The following is a 21,179-nucleotide window of genomic DNA, read 5'->3' as shown; positions in this document are numbered from 1 at the left end:
TGTGAAACGGACAATTAAAGATTTCCCCAAGGTCACAACGTATAGATTTGAAATTGCCCCTCTATCTAATCAAAACTCAAGAAACAGATTTTCTAGATATTGATTTCCCAGAGACTTGAATGAGAAATATTTTTTTGTTCTCATTTGTTCATAAGTAAAATTTGGCTACTCTGTGTTAGGCATTTGACTAGGCGCTGGATATGTTGCAATAGACAAAACAAATCCATTTCATGGATTTATAAATAAATGATTTCATGGAGTCAAGAGTCTAGTAGGCAATCAAAACAAAGATGTGGCTGGGTGCAGTGGTTCATGCCTGTAATCCAAGCACTTTGGGCGGGCAAGACAGGCCAGAAGTTCAAGGCTGCAGTGAGCTATGATCACACTACTGCACTCCAGCCTGGGTAACAGAGGAGACCTTATCTCTTAAAACACACATACACGCACACACACATGCACACGCACACACACAGATATAATCACTCAAAAAACATGTACAGTCATGCACCGTTAATGATGGTGATATGTTTTGAGAAATCCATCATTAGGCAATTTGTCATTGTTGGAACATCCTAGAGTGACTTACACAAACCTAGATGGTATAGTTTACTACACACCTAGGTTATATGGCATAGCCTATTGCTCCTAGGTTACATACCTCTACAGTATATTTCTGTATACTGAATGCTAAAGGTAATTAGAACATAACGGTAAATATTTGTGTGTCTAAACATATCTCAACACAGAAAAGGGGTTCACTCACCTCCCTTTCTGCCTCCGCTGCTGCCATGGCTCCTGTGAAAAACCTTGTGGTGAAGGGGGGCAAAAAAAATAAGCAGGTTCTGAAGTTCACTCTTGATTGCACCCACCCCGTAGAAGATGGAATCACGGGTGTTGCCAATTTGAGCAGTTTTTGCAAGAAAGGATCAAAGTGAATGGAAAAGCTGGGAACCTTGGTGGAGGGGTGGTGACCATCGAAAGGAGGAAGAGCAAGATCACTGTGACATCCGAGGTCCCTTTCTCAAAAAGGTATTTGAAGTATCTCAACAAAAAATATTTGAAGAATATTGGCTACACGTAGTTGCTAACAGCAAAGAGAGTTACGAATTACATTACTTCCAGATTAACCAGGACAAAGAAGAGGAGGAAGACAAAGATTAAATTCCATTTATCTGAAATATTTTGTATGAGTTCTTGAGTAAAACTTGGGAACCAAAAAAAAAAAAAAAACACACAGAAAAGAAACAGTAAAAATACAATATTGTATTCTTGCAGGGCCATCATTGTATATATGGTCTGTTGTCCAAAATGTCATAATGTACATGACTACAACTACAAGTTGTTTTATGTGCTATGAAAAAGAAGCACAGGTGCTCATTTGGAATGGGGGGTGAGGGAAATTCACTCTGAAGAGGTGAAATGTAAGCCAGTCTCAAAGATGACAACACACCAACCAGGTAGAGAGCAGTGGGCAGTCGGTGGGGCAGGAAGAGCATTCTGGTCAGACAGAACAGCATTGTGTGAAGATCCAGGGATGAGAGAGAATGAAGCAAAGGCAGGCACTGCAAGAAGGCCATTGCAGCTGGTGCAGAGGGGAAAGTTGCAGAAGGTGCGGCTAGACAGATAGTTGGGGAAAAGATCAACCTGGCTTGTTATGTATTTTGGATTTTACACTGCGTATAATGGGAGGTCATTGGAGGGATTAAAAGATGACTCTGGCTCCTAGGTAGAGAATACTTTGAAAAGGTCAGTAATAGGAGATTAATTCAGTTGTTGTAGAAGTTGAAATGAGAGTTGATGGTGGCTTGGGCTAGAGTTATAAGGGAACAGGTAGAAAGCAGTAGAGGGATTTTAAGTATATTCTGGAGGTGAAATCAACAGAACTTGTAAATGAATTGGATGTTGAGGATGCAAAACAGGGAGGTGTCCAGAATGACTCCCAGGTTTCTCGTATCAAGAGTTGGGTAGAAAGAGATGTCATTTCCTAAAATGGAGACTACTGAGAGAGAAGCAAACTATGGGAGGATGAGTTAGAGTTCTCTTTAAACTATGTTAAGTTAAAGACATCCAAATATAGGTGGCAACCACAGGCAGTCAGATAATATGGATCTGGAGTTCAGAAGACAGTCTGATTAAAATATGAATTAATCTGTAAGTAAGTGGTATTTAAAGCTGTGGAAATCAGCAGATTAACCAGGCAGTGAATGTACATGCAGTGAGGAGAAATGAGGGCTTAGAATGGAAACTGGAGGAACTCCCAACATTTAGAGGTCAAGTAAAGGAGGAGGAATCAGCAAATTCGACTGAGGAGTGGCCAGACATGTGGAAGACAACATAAAGAGTATGGTGTCGCAGAGGCCAAGATGAAGTTACCATAGGTCAAAGAAGATGGAAATCATTGGGGTCATGGATTGGGCAACATGGAGGTCACCAAAGACCTTGCTGATAGCTGTTTTTGAGCATGTAAGCCAATGTTGAAATGGATTAAAAAGAAGGTATTTATATTTCTGGCAATATATGGGATTAATTATCCCAGAAAATCTTTCTATGTAAAGTGCCTGGAAATGTTGGATAAATATAAGAAATCATTTTTTTGAATGCATAGCTGAGTACCCAGGAAAATAAAGGAAGTCTCTAGGGCTGGAAAAAAAAGAGATACCTTGAAACCTCAGGATTTTAGCTGATTCTGAAACTAGAACCGCCCTAGAGGCATTGGCCAGTCTTGGAAACTGAGAAACTTAAGTTTAGCAGCTGTCCAAGAAGAGACAGAAAGCTCTTGGGACCTTAAAAGGTAGGGAGTTAGAATTGAGACCCCTCCAAATACAATTGGAATCCTCAAAGGGTGACACATTGAGTGAAAAAATGGAGTAAGAAGAATCTGTTACCTGGTGAAAGGAGATGGCAAAGGAAGTTCTCTCTCTTGACTTGGGTGGGAAAAACTAAAGACTGTTCCTTAAAATTGAAAACCACATGTCCTCTTACATGTATTTGGGGTTCAAAGTTGCACCATCTAGATGTTGTGGATAATCCCTGGATAAGAAATTACACTGACTGCAATTCTATAGTGTACAAGAACATCTACTGGAAACAAAGCAAATCCTCTTTGGAAGGACACAGCCTCTACACAGGCATTCCAAGCTTCACCAGAAATGAGCTCACAATCCAAAATTACAAGACCCAAGAGGTAATACCACTCTGAGTTCTTGGATAACAACAAACTATACAGTTTCTCAAGAGCATTCGGAATTAGAATAATTAGTTATAGAGTACTAAATAAGTCTGTTTAACACGTTTAAAGAAATAAAAGGTAGGGGGAAAACCATGAAAGAACAGAATGCCATCTAAAAGGCAGAGAAGCTTGGAAAAGAACAAAATAGTGAAATATAAGTATTTAAGTGGATATTTCAATGATGCTTAAACAGCAGACTAAATACAACTGAAGAGAGGACTTGGAGGTAATCTGGCATCACCCAGAAAGACACACGGCTTAAGAGACATGGAGGACAGAGTGAGAAGGTTGACAACGTGTCTAGATGAAGAGAATCAGGAGACAAGTGGGAGAACATATTCCCAGGAAGTGCCCAAGAAGCTTCTGGAGGTCATAAAAAGCATGACTTCTGATTCGGGAATCATAGTGTATCCTGGGTAAGATTATATTTTTTATTTTTATTTTTAATTTAATTTTATTTTTTTGAGACAGAGTTTCACTCTTGTTGCCCAGGCTGGAGTGCAATGGTGTGATCTTGGCTCACTGCAACCTCTGCCTCTCAGGTTCAAGCAATTCTCCTGCCTCAGCCTCCCGAGTAGCTGGGATTACAGGCATGCACCACCACGCCCGGCTAATTTTGTATTTTTAGTAGTGACGGGGTTTCTCCATGTTGAGGCTGGTCTCCAACTCCTGACCTCAGGTGATCTGCCCGCCTCGGCCTCCCAAAGTGCTGGGATTACAGGCGTGAGCCACTGCGCCCAGCCTGGGTAAGATTATTAAAGAGAAATCTATGCCTGGACACACAGTGGTGGGATCACAGGGCACTAGGGACAGACACTTTTATAGCTGCCATAAGAAAAGACAGACGAGCAGTAGTTCACCTAGCTGCGGAATTCTCAACGGGAACCAGAGGACAGCAGTATCGCGCCCTTAAAGCATGGCCAGAACACAAATGTCGACCTCGAAATGCTGCCCCAGCTAAACCAACGTCCAGCAACGGCCCAAGAAACAAGACAGAAGCTGCTTTCCACCGCGGGTTCCCACCACGAAGGGGTCTTTGGACTTCCAAAGGGTGCACGCTAGGGTGAAGAGTGCTGAGGGTGCCCCCAAAAAGGATGCACATCTGCGATGTCGAGGGACTTGGAGAGCAAAGAATTAGATGGGTAAAGTTGGGCAAATATGTAAAATAGTGGCAATAAAGGGTTGAGTTTGGCCGGTCATCAACAATGTGAATCCTGCCCACCCCCATGTATAGCCCCCCGCGCAGCGGTAGGAGCCCCAGCCCAGAACGCCGTGGCTCCCGTGAGCCCTCGCGCTGGCGGCGGGTGCGCAGGCGCCCGCGCGTGTACGGTAGGTTCTGGAACGCAGCCGCTGAGGGGTCTGGCGCCATGTTGGGGCTGAGGGGAAGGAGGAGAAGCTCCTGAAGCGGCGGGCGCGCAGAGGGAGTGGGAGTGGGGTCGGACCAGGGCAGCTAGAAGCCCTGCCCTTCCCGCCTCAGCGGATCATGACCCGGGCGGCGGCCGCGAAGGTCGCGGTGGTGGGGGACGTGCCCTGGCGGGGCGGGCGCTGAAAGATGATGCCGTTTCCGGTGACAACCCAGGGACCACCGCAGCCGGCGCCGCCGCCGAAGCGCTACGGCGTCTTCTCGCCTATCAGTCTAGCGGTCCCCAAGGAGACGGACTGCCTCCTCACCCAGAGGCTAATAGAAACCCTCAGGCCCTTCGGGGTCTTCGAAGAGGAAGAGGAACTGCAGCGCAGGATTTTAGTTTTGGAAAAATTAAATAATCTGGTAAAGGAATGGATACGCGAAATCAGTGAAAGCAAGAGTCTTCCCCAGTCTGTAATTGAAAACGTTGGAGGAAAGATTTTTACGTTTGGCTCTTACAGATTAGGAGTACATACGAAAGGCGCAGATATTGACGCCTTGTGCGTTGCACCAAGTCATGTGGATCGAAGCGACTTTTTCACCTCATTCTATGCTAAACTGAAACTACAGGAGGAAGTAAAAGATTTAAGGGCTGTCGAGGAGGCATTTGTGCCAGTTATCAAACTGTGTTTTGATGGGATAGAGATTGATATTTTATTTGCAAGATTAGCACTACAGACTATTCCAGAAGATTTGGACTTAAGAGATGACAGTCTACTTAAAAATTTAGACATTAGATGCATAAGAAGCCTTAATGGTTGCCGGGTAACCGATGAAATTTTACATCTAGTGCCAAACATTGACAACTTCAGGCTGACTCTGAGAGCCATCAAACTGTGGGCCAAGTGCCACAATATCTATTCCAATATATTAGGTTTCCTCGGAGGTGTTTCCTGGGCCATGCTAGTAGCAAGAACTTGTCAGCTTTATCCAAATGCAGTAGCGTCAACTCTTGTACGGAAATTCTTCTTGGTATTTTCAGAATGGGAATGGCCAAACCCAGTGTTACTGAAGGAGCCTGAAGAACGGAATCTTAATTTGCCTGTATGGGACCCAAGAGTAAATCCCAGTGATAGGTACCATCTTATGCCTATCATCACACCAGCATACCCACAGCAGAACTCCACATACAACGTGTCTATTTCAACCAGGATGGTCATGATTGAGGAGTTTAAACAGGGGCTTGCTATCACACACGAGATTTTGCTAAGTAAGGCAGAGTGGTCCAAACTCTTTGAAGCTCCAAGCTTCTTTCAAAAGTACAAGCATTATATTGTACTTCTGGCAAGTGCATCAACAGAAAAACAACATTTAGAATGGGTGGGCTTGGTGGAATCAAAGATCCGAATCCTGGTTGGGAGCTTGGAGAAGAATGAATTTATTACACTGGCACATGTGAATCCACAGTCATTTCCAGCACCCAAAGAAAATCCTGATATGGAAGAATTTTGTACAATGTGGGTGATTGGGTTAGGGCTAAAAAAGCCAGAAAACTCTGAAATTCTCAGCATTGATCTCACCTATGATATCCAGTCTTTCACAGATACTGTTTATAGGCAAGCAGTGAATAGTAAGATGTTTGAGATGGGTATGAAAATTACTGCAATGCATTTAAGAAGAAAGGAGCTTCACCAGCTGCTGCCTCATCATGTGCTTCAGGACAAGAAAGCACACTCAACAGAAGGTAGAAGATTGACAGATTTGAACGACAGCAGCTTTGACTTGTCTGCAGGCTGTGAAAACAGCATGTCTGTGCCTTCATCTACTAGCACTATGAAGACAGGCCCATTGATTAGCAGTTCTCAGGGTAGAAACAGTCCTGCCTTGGCTGTAGTGACAGCATCTGTGGCTAACATACAGGCTACTGAAATTTCCTTGCAACAGGTGAATACCAATGAAAGTTCAGGGGTTGCATTAAACGAAAGTATTCCTCACGCTGTCTCTCAGCCTGCCATTTCTCCATCACCAAAGGCCATGGTCGCCAGAGTTCTTTCTTCAACATGTCTCATAAGCCATCCAGACCTTCAGGAAACTCAGCAACAAACATATCTAATCCTATAGTTGGAGTCTAGAGGATATTCTTGCCTCATAAAGAAGAAAGGACCAAGAAAACCAAAACGGAAGAGGAGAAACTCAATACAAAGACAAGTACAACTCCATTAGAAAAATTCAGACAGCATCTTCTCTATTGGCCTCTCGGGGAACATCAGTATAGATCTTTCCGGTATCCCTGTTCTCCCTGCAAATCCAATTCCTGTTATCAAGAATTCAGTAAAACAGGTTGAATGGTTAAAAACAACCTCAAGGGTCCGTGAACAATATCTGCGAACTGAACCTGTTGTCTTCAAATACTAAGGAAGGAGAATGAGGGGTACGGGACTAGATATGACTTGAAATAGATTGAGGCTCATTTGGTAACTTCCTTTACTGAGCCAGTCTTGATCAGAAGTCCACATTAGTATGTGACAGCTAGAGGTACTGTTATTAATGTATCAGCAACAGTTACATTAACTATTTCAAAGGACTACTGCCCTTAAAATGAAAAAACCTTTCAGCTATATTTGTACCCGTGACTGACATCTGGACTGGATTTATGCTTGATGCATTGTTGGGAAAATATGCAATACAAACTGGTATCAGAATTCCTTATACTGATGAGGCACTTTATATTTTTTATTAGAAAGTAGAACTAATTTTAGATTTTTCAAATTGGTGAATTTTATTTTTCCCTGAAGAGGTTTCTTCACTATTAATCTTAAAATTGGATACCATTGTGCAGTGGTGTACTATACTTCAGAGAAAGCATAAAAGTACATCTAGCTCAGTCCCTATGAGGTAGCTGTAACCCTTTAAAATGAAATGTCAACTTTAAGGTATGTTTTTGACATCAACCATTAGTAGGTCTTTGGTTTTGATGGCACACTATGGAGAAAGGACACACTGGTTTTAATCTGTAGAACTGTTTTAGAGTAATCAGCAATCAAACATTTTCTTTGAGCTATCAAGGCTCCATATTCTCTTGTCCTCAATCATTAGTCCTAAAACAAAAAAGCTTTTTGCCTCCCTCTCTTCTCTTTGCTTGTATGCACACAGTATGCTTATGTGTCATTTCACAAGAAAAAAGGAATAATATTCTCTAAACCATGATGTGACTGACAATCCTGTGGGCACATGGCACAAAACACCAAATATTGGTTATGACGAAACACCACATTTTAGCAAAACTTTACTAAATGTAATGTCTATGAGATATGTTTCTGATCTTGGATGACCATTTGATCACTGCATATGAGAAGTTTTGTTCATTCCACAGAATACCTCCTTATAGGAAAGTTAATTTCCAATTGCACACATAAGCAAAAAGGCATTTTCTTCAAGAATTTTAAACACTTTTATTTTTAAACGATTTATCAAAATTCATCTCTAAATTTTACATGTAGAAACATAAAAAAGTAATTTTTAGCAAGCACTTGACATCTTACTGGCTTTCTGCTCTTTTAGTCTACAAAAGATCAGCAATACTTTAAGTTTAAAAAAAAATGTCATAATTAAGCAGTAGAGCATCTATGATTAGGAAATGTGAGGGGCAACAGATGTGAATGAATGAAGGTTGAGTCTTTCTTAATCTAGACAGCAGACTTAACAGGCTTTCCAGTTAGCCTTGCTTTAACCCCCCCCCCGTCCCTCCTCTAACTCTGCACTTTTCATGTTAAACTGCAATTACTTAAACTCTTTTCCTGTCCTTCTGCATTAATTTTCCAAAGTTGGAATATAGTCATGTCCTTTTAGGCTGTAGAGACTTTTCTTTCACCATTACTTTCTGATATCTAGTATACAGTATTTCTTTTTCTCACATCTTTGCCCTTTCACCACAATAATAAATCGGGTGAAGTGTGCATAATATCTGTATTTTGAATGGCTATGGCGTTAGGTTGAAATGGCCAGGCACAAATTTAGTCTGGTCATTTTGTTTACACATTGGGAAAAAAATTAGTTTATTAAACATTACCTGTAACTATGTCTGTTTTACCAAGCTGGAACCTTGGGACTTTTTATTTCTAATTTTTATTACCTGAATGTCAGACCATTTTTTCATGTGATGTACCTAGTGAGTGGAGTTTGCTTTGTTTTATGGTATCTGTACTCGTGGTATATTCAAGCACTGTTTTGAAAACAGATGACTTATTTCTCCATTAAAAATGCAATAAAAATAAATGGCAAACAAGCAAAGTGAAACTAAAATACTGGACAATAGTACGATTTAAATCTAAGATATGAATTCAGATGTACTTACATTGTTCTGAAGGAGAGTAGAGTCACTGATGAACTTTTCGACCTTACTAAGTCTAGAATGTAGTAATGTTTAGGGAAACATGAAAAGGTTAAAATTTCAAGTAAGTAAAAGTAAAAAATGAAGTTAAGCTGAATCCAGAAGAAGGCAGGAAAGAAAGGGGGAAAGCACACAAAAAAATAGAGTAAAAAGAAAACACGATCTATGGTCATGGAAATGAAACCAAGTATATCTGTCACTACAATAAATGGACCAAACTTCCTGATTAAAAAAGGCAGAGATGGTCAGATTCCATGGGAAAACCAAGTCCAACTGTATGCTGTTTTACTTAAAAGAGACACAACCAAAATAAAAGAATGGAAAAAAGGCACGCTAATGAAAAGAAGCTGGGATAATAACAACATTATTCAAGTAGGTGTCAGAGCAAAAATAATTATTAAGGGCAAGAGCACCATGCATTAATGATAGAAGTCCTACAGCATCAGGAACATTTAATGATTTAAAACTTGTCTGCACCTAATAACTCAGCCTCAACATAAAATAACAAAGATGAACAGAAATTGCTAAATGTGTCATTATCATAGAAGATTTCAAAACAGCCTTTCATTAATTGATATCAAGCAGATAAAAATAGAAGGGAAACAGTTTTTGAACACAGTCCGGTGTAGTGGCTGGTGGACTTTTTGTATTAAGGACCAGACAGTAAATATTTTCAGCTTTGTGAAGCCATCCGGTCTCTGTCACAGCTACTTAACTCTGCCTTTGTAGAGGGCAATCAGTCATAGACAATATGTAAACAGATGGCCAGGGCCGGATTTCTCACCCATCCCTATCAGCCATTGTTTGCCATGAATGATCTGGTGAATGTTTATTATAGAACCTTCCACCCCACAATTGGAAAATGCATGTTATTCTCAAGTAAGCATTGGGCATGTACAAAAATTAACCTCTTGCTATATCAAAAGTAATATTTAACATACTTCAAAGTATCTGATTTATAGGACATGTTCTCTCACCACAGAACAGTAAGTTAGAAATTAAGTAACAGCATAAAGAAGACACAAAAAAGCTCAAGTCATGAAAGAAGAGATTGGTACAATTAAGAGATTTTGTTCATCAGATAATGAACCGTGAAAAGTGAAAAACTGAAAAACAGGCCCTAAGCTGGGAGAAGATTTTGTGATAAGATAAAACTGACAAATGATTACTATCCAGAATATATTAAGGGTGACAAAGGAAAAAGTCTGTTTTAAAGATCAACAGGCCGGGTGCGGTAGCTCACGCCTGTAATCCCAGCACTTTGGGAGGTCGAGGCGGGTGGATCGCTTGAGACCAGGAGTTCGAGACCAGCCTGGGCAACATGGCAAAAACCCATCTCTACTAAAAATACAAAAATCAGCTGGGTGTGGTGGCATGTACCTGTAGTCCCAGCATGTACCTGTCAGTCCCAGGAGGCCGATGCAGGAGAATCGCTTGAACCCAGGAGGTGAAGGTTGCAGTGAGCTGAGATCAAGCCACTGCGCTCCAGCCTGGGTGACGGTGAGAGTCTGTCTAAAAAAAAAAAAAGCTGGATTCAGTGGTTCATGCTTGTAAGCCAAGCATTTTGGGAGGCCGAGGCGAGCAGATCACTTGAGGCCAGGAGTTTGATTCCAGCCTGGCCAATGTGGTGAAACTCCACCTTTTGTATTTTTCTCTACTAAAAGTACAAAAATTCGCTGGGCATGGTGATGCGCACCTGTAATCCTAGCTGCTTGGGAAGCTGAGGCATGAGAATCACTTGAACCCAGGAGACGGAGGTGTCAGTGAGCTGAGATCAGGCCACTGCACTCCAACCTGAGCGACAGAGCAAGACTATGTCTCAAAAATCGAAAACAATAAAATCCCCAACAACCCAGTTTAAAAAATGGGCCAAAGAAGCGCATAAGCACTTCACGGAAGAGGAGCTAGGAACGGCCAATAAACATGAAAAGATGCCCAATCTCAGTAGTAACAAGGAAAATACAATATAAGACCAGAGAGGTATTTCTTTTTTTTTTTTTTACAAAAATAAAAAAGTCTAACACTGTCTAGGTATGGTGAGGATGAGGAGCAACGGAAACTCGAACACGGTGCCAGTGAGAACATGGTGCAAATTGTTTTGTCCCCTTTGGGAAGCAGCTTGGTCTTATCTAGCACAGTTGACGGGCCCACACTCTGCGTTCCAATTAGTCTCCTCGTAGGTCTTCACCCTCGTGCTGCGGGACACTGATGTACTTCATCTTACTGATCCCCTTAGTCTTTGGGGTGACCAGAGTCTGTGGGACCACAGCCGTGTCCAGAACTCTACACACCTTCTAGTTTACCTTCAGTGTGCCATTTAACTACCATAATTTTCTCTGGTATTTCGCGTGGTGGTAGAAAAGTCAGGAAGCATTTGAAAATGAGTATGAGAGTGTTTATGTCAATGTTTTGTAGTAGCCGAAAGTTCCAAACAATCCACATATCCATCAATGAGGGAATGGCTGGATGGTGGCATATTCATGCAATAAATACCATAAAGTTGTGAAATTAGACCGTAGCTGCCTGCGTCAGTGTTAGCTGTGTGTCATCGTGTTGAGGGAAAAGCACAAAAATGCACACAGTGTGATACCATTTACATAAGGTTTCAAAATAAGCAAAGTAGAGCAGTATAATTTAGGGTTCCAAAAATGTGTGGTGTAACTATAAATGAAAAAAGGCCATGTTAAATACGGAATCCAGGAAAGTGATTCCCTTTGGTAGGGTGAGAGGTGGGGACAGGCAAGAAGATGTGCTTGGGAGGGTTGATGTGATTCTGGAACTAGTCCATTCTTTTTAGGTTGGGTGGTGGATGAAATGGTGTTCATTTTGTTATTAGTCTAAGTTACAAATGCTTTCATATGTGTGAAATATAATTAAACAACCAATACCAAAGTGGTATCTTTTTGTTTTTGTTTGTTTGTTTGTTTTGAGACGGAGTCTCGCTCTGTCGCCCAGGGTGGAGTGCGGTGGCACCATCTCGGCTCACTGCAACCTCCGCCTCCCGGGTTCAAGTAATTCTCCTGTCTCAGTCTTCCGAGTAGCTGGGATTACAGGCGCCCGCCAACATACCCAGCTAATTTTTGTATTTTTAGTAGAGACAGGATTTCACCATATTGGCCAGGCTGGTCTTGAACTCCTGACCTCAGGTGATCTGCCCGCCTCGGCCTCCCAAAGTGCTGGGATTACAGGCGTGAGCCACCGCGCCTGGCCCAAAGTGATAACCTCTTTATCAACAATGACAAAGACCAAACACCACCCTCCCCAGAAACAAAAGCAAACAGAAAACCCCACCTAATGCCGCCTCATGAGTTCGGATTGCATTTGGCCAGGTCAGAGTAGCCTGGGCACAATACAGCTTTATTTCACCTAACAGTAAGTTCAGGGCTGGTAACGGTGGCTTTCCTGGTCACCAGGGACCAGGCTTTTTCTCCTTTCGGCCCCATCATTCTAGTTCATGCCTTCTATCTTCAGGGTTACCTCAAGGTGCAGGATGGTGAATGGGGCCCCTGCCATCACATCTTCATTTAAGGCAGGAAGAAAGAAGGAAGATGGGGAAGGGCAAAGGTGTACCTGCAAACTGCCCACCTATGGAGCTTTCAGAGAAGTCCCAACAGCGGCATCTCCTCATCTTTCACTGACTGCACCGTAGTCACATGGCTGTGCCTACCTGCAAGGGAGACAGGAAAATGTCTCTTTTCTTAGCTGGGTACATCACCTCACCGATAGCTTAGGGCTTATGCTATTAAGAGGAAGGAGAGAATGTCTAGTAAATGGCAATGATAGTCTTCTCTTTCACAACACACATATATTTAGAAGTTCAAAATCACTTCCAAATAACTTTCCATGTACACCCAGCATTTTTTTTTTTTTTTTTTTTGAGACAGAGTTTCGCTGTTGTTGCCCAGGCTGGAGTGTAGTGGCGTGATCTCGGCTCACCGCAACATCCGCCTCCCAGGTTCAAGCGATTCTCCTGCCTCAGCCTCCCAAGTAGCTGGGATTACAGGCACCCACCACAATGCCTGGCTAATTTTGTATTTTTAGTAAAGACGGGGTTTCTCCATGTTGGTCAGGCTGGTCTCAAACTCCTGACCTCAGGTGATCTGCCCGCCCTGGCCTCCCAAAGTGCTGGGATTACAGGTGTGAGCCAACACGCCCGGCCTACCCCCAGCATCTTAAAGTCACCAGTGGCACATGGAATCTCCATCATTCTTTGAGTATTTGACTTCCTTTCTGCTATTTAAAAGGCCCATGTGTTTAGGTGAGGCCCACCTGGATAATCTCCCTTTTGATGAACCCAAAGTGAACTGATGAGAAAACTTATTTACGTATCTGCAAAAATCACTTTTGCCATACAACAAAACATAATCATGAAATGATACGAACAGTTCCCACTCACGCTCAAGGTTGGAGGGCGGGTTATGCAAAGCAAGAGTCACTGGGGGTCATCTTAGAATTCTGGCTGCCACAGTCTGCCCTCTGGCCTCCAGTGATCCATAGTTACACCCGCATGCAAAATACACTCACCCCATCTCAAGGTCCCCCAGTCTCATCCTATTATAGTATCAGTTCAAGTCTAAAATCTCATCATCTTAATCTAAATCAGGTGTGAATGGGGTGTCTGGGTATAATCCATTAAGTACCACTCTTGGGGCGCTAGTTCTTTCCATCTGTGGACCTGTAACACTAAAGACACAAGTATCTGCCCCAACCCTCCCAACTTGCAAGGGTGGGACAGGCATAGGGTAACAGTCACTCTGGTTCAAAAGTGAGGGAAATGGGCCAGGCGTGGTGGCTCACGCCTGTAATCCCAGCACTTTGGGAGGCCGAGGCAGGTGGATCACGTGAGGTCAGGAGTTTGAGACCAGCCTGGCCAATATGGTGAAACCCCATCTCTACCAAAAACACAAAAATTATCAGGGTGTGGTGGCACATGCCTGTAATCCCAGCCACTCTGTGCTATGTGGGCAACATAGCAAGACCCCCATCTCTACAAAAAATAAAAAATTAGTCAGGCTTGGTGGCACACACCTGTGTTCCCAGCTGCTTAGGAGGCTTAGATGGGAGGATTGCTTGAACCTAGGAGTCTGAGGTTGCAGTGAGCTTTGAACATGCCACTGCACTCCAGCCTGGGCAACAGAGCTAGACCCTGTCTCAATAAATATGTAAATAAATAATAGGAGAAAATGGAAGGTAAAAAGGTGCCACTGGCCTGGCCCAAAGCATTTTTGAACTCTAGTGAGGTAAATTCCAGTGGAAGTTCTTTTGTTCCGTTCCAAGGCCTAGGGTAGTCTCTCAGCTCTGCCCTCTGTCCTCTTGGTGCCACCCTCTGGGATCTTGGCTTCATCCTCTGAGTCACCTTTCCCTCTGCATGGACGGTAGCATGTCTATCAGCCACTTCCTGTCTGTAGCCACCCCCTTCATTTTTCAGTGTCTCTGTTCCCTTCAGTCTAGGCCAGCCAGTGTTTCTGCTGGTATAATTTTCTGAAAAGCCTGTGGGCCGGATGAGGATTTCCTGAGAATTCACTCCAGTAGGCAGAAGCCACATCCATAAATGTCTCTGAGATAATCCCTTCTCTACTTTCAGCTTCTGGTGAGATGGTGGAGGGACAGTGCTCTTGAACTTTCTTGAGGTCCTCTGTTTTGACTAAGAAAAATATATGAGGAACACCCTGACTCTACTGAGTCATTTATGTGGCCAGGTACCCTGACCTTTTGGTCTTCCTGGGTTTCAGCAAAGGGTTGTCTAGACCCACACTTGGTTTTTCCTCTGTGCCTCTCATCAGAAGCCATTTCTGACTTTTGGCATCTCTTGTCATCTGGGAAGGCTGCGCATTTTCAAACTTGTCCAGTCCTGGTTCTTTTTTTGCTGAACAGTTCGTTAATTTCTCTCTCTCCTGTTGCCTCTTAACCATAAGCAGCAAGAAGAAACCAGGCAGCACCTTCTACACTCTGCTTGGAAACCTCCTCAGCCATCTCTTCAGGTTCACCATTTGCAAATTCTCTTTCCAGCAATTGCAGGATGACATATTCAGTGAGCTCCCTGCCCTCACATCACAAGAACCCACCTTCCTCCAGTTTCCAGTAACATGCCCCTCGCTTCCTTCTGAGCCTTCGCTGGCAGCCTTGTGAGCATCTAGGTTTCTGCTGTTTGCAGCAATTTTGCCTTTCTCTGAGGTGATTTAGGAAAGTTCTCACTTTATTCTGAGAAAGAAGCAATGTCTTTACTGTGCACATTTCCTAGTAGCCTGTTCAAGGGAATCTAGACTTTTCCCATCCTGCTTCTCAGAGTCCTTCTAGCCTCCACCTATTGCCTGGTTACCAAAGCACCTTCACATTTTAGGTATTTGTTACAGTAGCACCCCATTTCCTGGCCCTAAAATCTGAACTTTTCTTTTCTTTTTTTCTTTTTTTTTTGAGACGGAGTTTTGCTCTTGTCACCCAGGCAATGGCATGAGCTCGGCTCACTGCAACTTCCACCTCCCACATTCAAATGATTCTCCTGCCTCAGCCTCCTAAGTAGCTGGGATTACGGGTGTGTGCCACCATGCCCGGCTACTTTTTCTTGTATTTTTAGTAGAGATGGGGTTTCACCATGTTGGCAAGGCTGGTCTTGAACTCCTGACCTCGGATGATCCACCTGCCTTGGCCTCCCAAAGTGCTGGGATTCCAGGTGTGAGCCACCAAACTCGGCCCTGAACTTGTTTTCTATTGCTTGCAACTACAAGTGCAGCTTAAAACTATACTATTTAACTTACATTTTCCACAAGTCAGGAGTCTGGGCACGGGAGAGCTGGACCCTCTGCCCAGGTCTCACATGGCTGCACTCAAGGTATCGGCTGGGCTGCGTTCCTCTCTGGAGCTCAGGGGCCTCTTTCAGACTCACAAGGTTGTTGGCAGAGTTCAATTCTTTGTGGTTTTAGGACTGAAGTCTCTGCATCTCTCCCCTCGTCTCTCACCGGCTCACAGCCGTGGACCACTCTCAGCTCCCAGTGACTGTTGTCAGGTTGCCCCGTGATGCCCTGGACAACTGCCCTGGCATCACACACGTCTCATACTTCAAACCTCTCTGACTTCTCTTCCGTGACCAGCTGGAGAGAACTCTGGGCTTTGAAGGAGCACACGTAATTAGGTTCGGCCCAGCAAATAACCTCCATATCTCAAGGTCAGCTGATAGACAACCTTAATTATATCTGCAGAATCTCTTCTGCCATGCAGCATAATCACAGAGTGAGCCCAGGGGGGCAGAGACCATGGAGCCATCTTAGAATTCTGCCCACCATAGTGACCTTCCATGCTTTTTCTGTGCTTATATTATTCTGCAGGGGACTTCTTACACATGTATATACATACATACAGGGTTCTTTCTGTCAAAGGTTTTTTTTTTCTTTTTTTCTTTTTAAGGGATCGTCTGTGTAGTGTGGGTAAAAGGAATGAAGAAAAAAATAAAAAGAAAACAATGAGGGAATCATATACTTACTTTTCTGTATTTTTCATACCAGATCCTCTCTGGAAATTACATCGTGTGTTATACCTCCAATTCATTCATCTTAATGGTTATGGAATATTCCTTGGTGTAGACGAAACACTCTATGTATTTGGGGATTGTTAGGAACAATTTTGCAACATACATTCCTACATATACTATATTTCACCAAATAAAAGATGTTATCAGTAGTAAGATCACCAGTGTTAACCACCATAAAAAATACAATTAAACTAGGACATAATACTTTCTTATTACCTAGGATTTTTATTTTTGTACTTAAGCTATATTGTAGCTAAAGATTTATTTCAACACAGATTTTGATCTGTGTTCATTTTGTGCGTACGCAGAAAGGTATGCAGGAGTGAAATGAATTTAGAGTGTAAGTCTTTTCAAATGAGAGCCGTCCCTGTCCACACTCCCCACACAGTATCATTTTCTTTGTCCTCAAGAGGATTGGTGATGTGGCACCCCCTGCTGTCTCTAGTACATTCTTCCAAGCCACCTGCCATTCGGTCTGCAGGTTTGTTGCAGATAACAGCTGGAAGGCATGTTCATGCCTTGGATGGTCCTGAATGAACTGAAATGTTTCAGAACCTTGCCCCAGGCAACAAAAACCAAGCTGTAGCCTCACAGCTGCAGCCTGGCCGACATTCCACAGAATACAGGATGCCTTCCAGTTCCAGAGATGTTAGAAGATAAACACGTGTGTTTAGGAGTTGATGGGATTGATCCCATCAACGTTCATTCATTCATTAATTCATACTTGCAGTAGAATGAAAACTATGTACACTTAAATATTTTTACTTATTTTCACCAAGGTTATATATATATGTGCACAGTTAAAGCAATAGTTTCTCATTACTGATTAAAAGCAAAACAGCAGTTCTCTGCCATAGCCGTTCCTTGTTCCCAGTTTTGAACTCCCCATAACCACTTTCAACTGTGAACTCTTTCTTTCTGGCTTTTAATTCCTTTTTTTTTTTTTTTTTTGAGACAGAATTTCCCTCTTGTTGCCCAGGCTGGAGTGCAATGGCACGATCTCGGCTCACCACAACCTCTGCCTCCCAGGTTCAAACGATTCTCCTGCTTCAGTCTCTCGAGTAGCTGGGATTACAGGCATACGCCACCACGCCCGGCTAATTTTGTATTTTCATTAGAGACGAGGTTTCTCCATGTTGGTCAGGCTAGTCTCAAACTCCTGACCTCAGGTGATCTGCCCGCCTCGGCCTCCCAAAATGCTGGGATTACAGGTGTGAGCCACCATGCCCGGCCTAATTCCCTATCTTTAACAAACGTATCCTACTATGTCTTGATTTTTAAAAATTTCAGACATTTTCTAGTGACTTCCTTCAGTGGAAAATGAGAACTTAGGTCTTTTCACCACCCGCCTCTCCAAATTTCCAATTCCTATTGCCCGATCTTCTCAATATAGCCATGTTTTTTTTTAAAATTAATAATCAGGGTTTACCTTTTTATGATCATGTATAGCTTTTCACAACTAAAGATGGGTCTATACGAATATTGTTTTTCCTTCCTGTCCAACTTTTATTTTTCTTTGTAGTTAATTATTGTCCTTCTTGCTTGTCCATTCTTTTCCTTGCTACTTTTCATTATTTCCGCATTCCCTTAACACTCTGTTGTCTTCCCTCTTTTAAGATGTTCAGATATATTCGATATCTTATCAATTTCAGCTTCTCGGAGCTATCTTCCTTGTCTCTGTTGGACTGGGGGCTTATGACGTAAAGAAATGTATTTGCTGGGTTTTTTTTTTTTTTTTTTTTTTTTGAGACGGAGTCTCACTCTGTCACCCAGGCTGGAGTGCAGTGGCATGATCTCGGCTCACTGCAAGCTCTGCCTCCCGGGTTCATGCCATTCTCCTGCCTCAGCCTCCTGAGTGGCTGGGACTATAGGTGCCTGCCACCACGTCTGGCTAATTTTTTCTATTTTTTTAGTAGAGACAAGGTTTCACTGTGGTCTCGATCTCCTGACCTCGTGATCCGCCCGCCTCGGCCTCCCAAAGTGCTGGGATTACAGGCGTGAGCCACCGTGCCTGGCCTATTTGCTGGGTTTTTTTAAAAAAAACTTTTATTATAAGAGGTATTTTTATACCATAAAATTACCTGTTTTTAGTATACAATTGAATGAATTTTTAGTAAATTTACAAAGTTGTGTGATCATCATCATCACAGTCCAGTCTTAGCAATTTTTTTTTTTTTTTTGAGACGGGGTCTCACTCAGTCACCCAGTCTGTGCAGTCACCCAGGCTGGAGTGCAGTGGTGTGATCTCAGCTCACTGCAACCTCCACCATCTCCCAGGTTCAAGCAGTCCTCCCAATTCAGCCTCCCGAGTTAGCTGGGACTACAGATGTGTGCCACCATGCCTGACTAATTTTTGTATTTTTGGTAGAGACAGGGTTTCACCATGTCACCCAGGCTGGTCTCGAACTCCTGAGCTCAAGCGATCCGCCTGCCGCGGCCTCCCTAAGTTGCTGGGATTACAGGCGAGAGCCACCGCACCCGGCCGGCACGTTTTCATCGCCAAAAGATCCTTTGTGTCTATTAGCAGTCAGCCGGTCCCACCCCCAGACCCAGGCAGCCCCTGATCAGTTTTCTGGCTCTATACATTTGCTTTTTCCAGATATTTCATATATATAGAGTCATACCTGTGTGTGTGTGTTTTTTTTTTTTTTGCATCTAGCTTTTTTCACGTAGCATATTTTTGAGGCTCATCCATGTTGTAAGAGGTATCATCAGTATTTTGTTCCTTTTCATTGCTAAACAGTAGCCTATCGTATGGATAGATTTTGTTCATCTGTTCACCCGTTGATGGACATTTGGATTATTTCTCCCTTGTTGACTATTCTGGATAATGCTGCTGTGAACATTTGTGCATAAGCATTTGCGTGGATGTGTATTTTTTACTTCTCTTGGGCATATACCTAGGAGTTGAACTTATGAGTCACAGGTAAATTCATGTGTAACATTTTAACAAACCGACAAGCTGTTCTCCACAATGGCTGCACCATCTTACTTTCCAGCAATCGTGTATGAGGGGTCCAGTCTTTCTGCACTCTTGATATTGTTTACCTTTTTTGTTGTTGTTGTTTGGTGAGATGGAGTCTTGCTCTGTTGCCCAGTTGCAGTGCATTGGCGTCATCTTGGCTCACTACAACCTCTGCCTCCTGGGTTCAAGCGATTCTCCTGCCTCAGTCTCATGAGCAGCTGGGATTACAGGCACTTGCTACCACCCCCAGGTAATTTTTGTATCTTTAGTAGAGACGGGGTTTTACCATCTTGGACAGGCTGGTCTTGAACTCCTGACCTCAAGTGATCCACCCACCTTGGCCTCCCAAAGTGCTGGGATTACAGGTGTAAGCCACCATGCCTGGCCTGTTTACCTTTTTTATTATAACCATGGTAGTGGGTGTGAAGTGGTATCTTATTTTGGTTTTCCTCTGCATTTCCCAAATGACTAATGATGTTGAGCATTTTTTATTGTATTTTACTGTACTTATTGGCCATGTATATTTATTCTTTGAAGAAATGTTTATTCAAATCCTTGTCCATTAAAAAATGTGGTTGTGGCTGGGCACGGTGGCTCATGCCTATAATCCCAGCACTTCGGGAGGCTGAGGTGGGTGGATCACCTGAGGTCAGGAGTTTTGAGGCCAGCCTGGCCAACATGGTGAAACCCCATCTCTACTAAAAATACGAAAATTAGCCAGGCATGGTGGCACACACCTGTAATCCCAGCTACTTGGGAGGCTGAGGCAGGAGAATTGCTTGAACCTGGAAGGCGGAGGTTGCAGTGAGCTGAGACAGCACCACTGCACTCCAGCCTGGGCAACAAGAGCAAGACTTCGTCTCGAAAAAAAAAAAAAAGACAGATGCAGGGGAGGGAAGGGAGTTGGAATCATTTTCTAGATGGCAAGGGAAGACTCCCCCACCAAAGTTAAAACTCAAGATACTTAAAAAAACAATAGGGCCGGGCGCGGTGGCTCATGCCTGTAATCCCAGCACTTTGGGAGGCTGAGGCGGGTGGCTCACGAGGTCAGGAGATCGAGACCACACTGGACAACATGGTGAAACCCCGTCTCTCCTAAAAATATAAAAATTAGCTGGGCATGGAGGCAGGCACCCGTAATTCCAGCTACTCAGGAGGCTGAGGCAGGAGAATCGCTTGAACCAGGGAGTCGGAGGTTGCAGTGAGTCGGAGGTTGCAGTGAGCCAAGATCGCACCACTGCACTCCAGCCTGGTGACAGAGCGAGACTCCGTCTCTTTAAAAAAAAAAAAAAGAAGAAGAAGATTGTAGCTCTGGGACAAAAGAGACAAATAAGCAGTGGTGCCTGAGATGAAACAGCGCCTTCCATAGGGCTGTCGCTGTTGGTGGCGTGCCCAGCGCCATGCTGGACGCGGTGAGCAGGACTGTGCTTCGCTGGTCACCGTGACCCTCTCTAATGAAGGGCTCACAGCTTCCCGGGGTAACTGGCTACGGCCCCTGGTTTCGGCTGGAGGAAGTTCTCGGTTACGCCACGCTGCTCTCTCCTCGGCACAGCCCCGGAGAGCTCTGTCTCCATCTGTGTCTGCCTAACAAATGGCTTAAGCATTTTATCTCCTCAGTTACCCATTATCTTAATTAGGTTTTCAGTTGCTTTTCAGAGGGCGCGATTGTTGTTCCCTGAGTAAGACTCTAATTAGTGTGAGGCGGTCCAAGTTTCATCATGGAAA

General features: G+C 43.4%; 2 protein-coding genes and 1 pseudogene across 5 annotated transcripts in view; all 3 read left to right on the top strand.

Moving 5' to 3' along the window:
- The window catches only part of RADIL (Rap associating with DIL domain), an 84,620-nt gene that overhangs the window by 17,048 nt on the left and 46,393 nt on the right, over positions 1-21,179 (top strand). The window lies entirely within an intron of this gene.
- Positions 677-2,555, top strand: LOC100983427 (large ribosomal subunit protein eL22-like; annotated as a pseudogene).
- On the top strand, positions 4,561-11,474 carry PAPOLB (poly(A) polymerase beta). Its single transcript, XM_057302819.1, has one exon. The coding sequence runs from the start codon at positions 4,782-4,784 to the stop codon at positions 6,693-6,695; it is 1,914 nt and encodes a 637-aa protein (XP_057158802.1). The 5' UTR covers positions 4,561-4,781; the 3' UTR covers positions 6,696-11,474.

Source organism: Pan paniscus, chromosome 6 (assembly GCF_029289425.2).
Source record: "Pan paniscus chromosome 6, NHGRI_mPanPan1-v2.0_pri, whole genome shotgun sequence".
Classification (NCBI taxonomy): Eukaryota; Metazoa; Chordata; class Mammalia; order Primates; family Hominidae; genus Pan; species Pan paniscus.
This window is presented reverse-complemented; position numbering and strand designations above follow the sequence as displayed.

Coding starts and splice junctions, on each gene's coding strand:
- PAPOLB (XM_057302819.1), top strand. CDS start 4,782: ATGATGCCGTTTCCGGTGACAACCCAGGGACCACCGCAGCCGGCGCCG.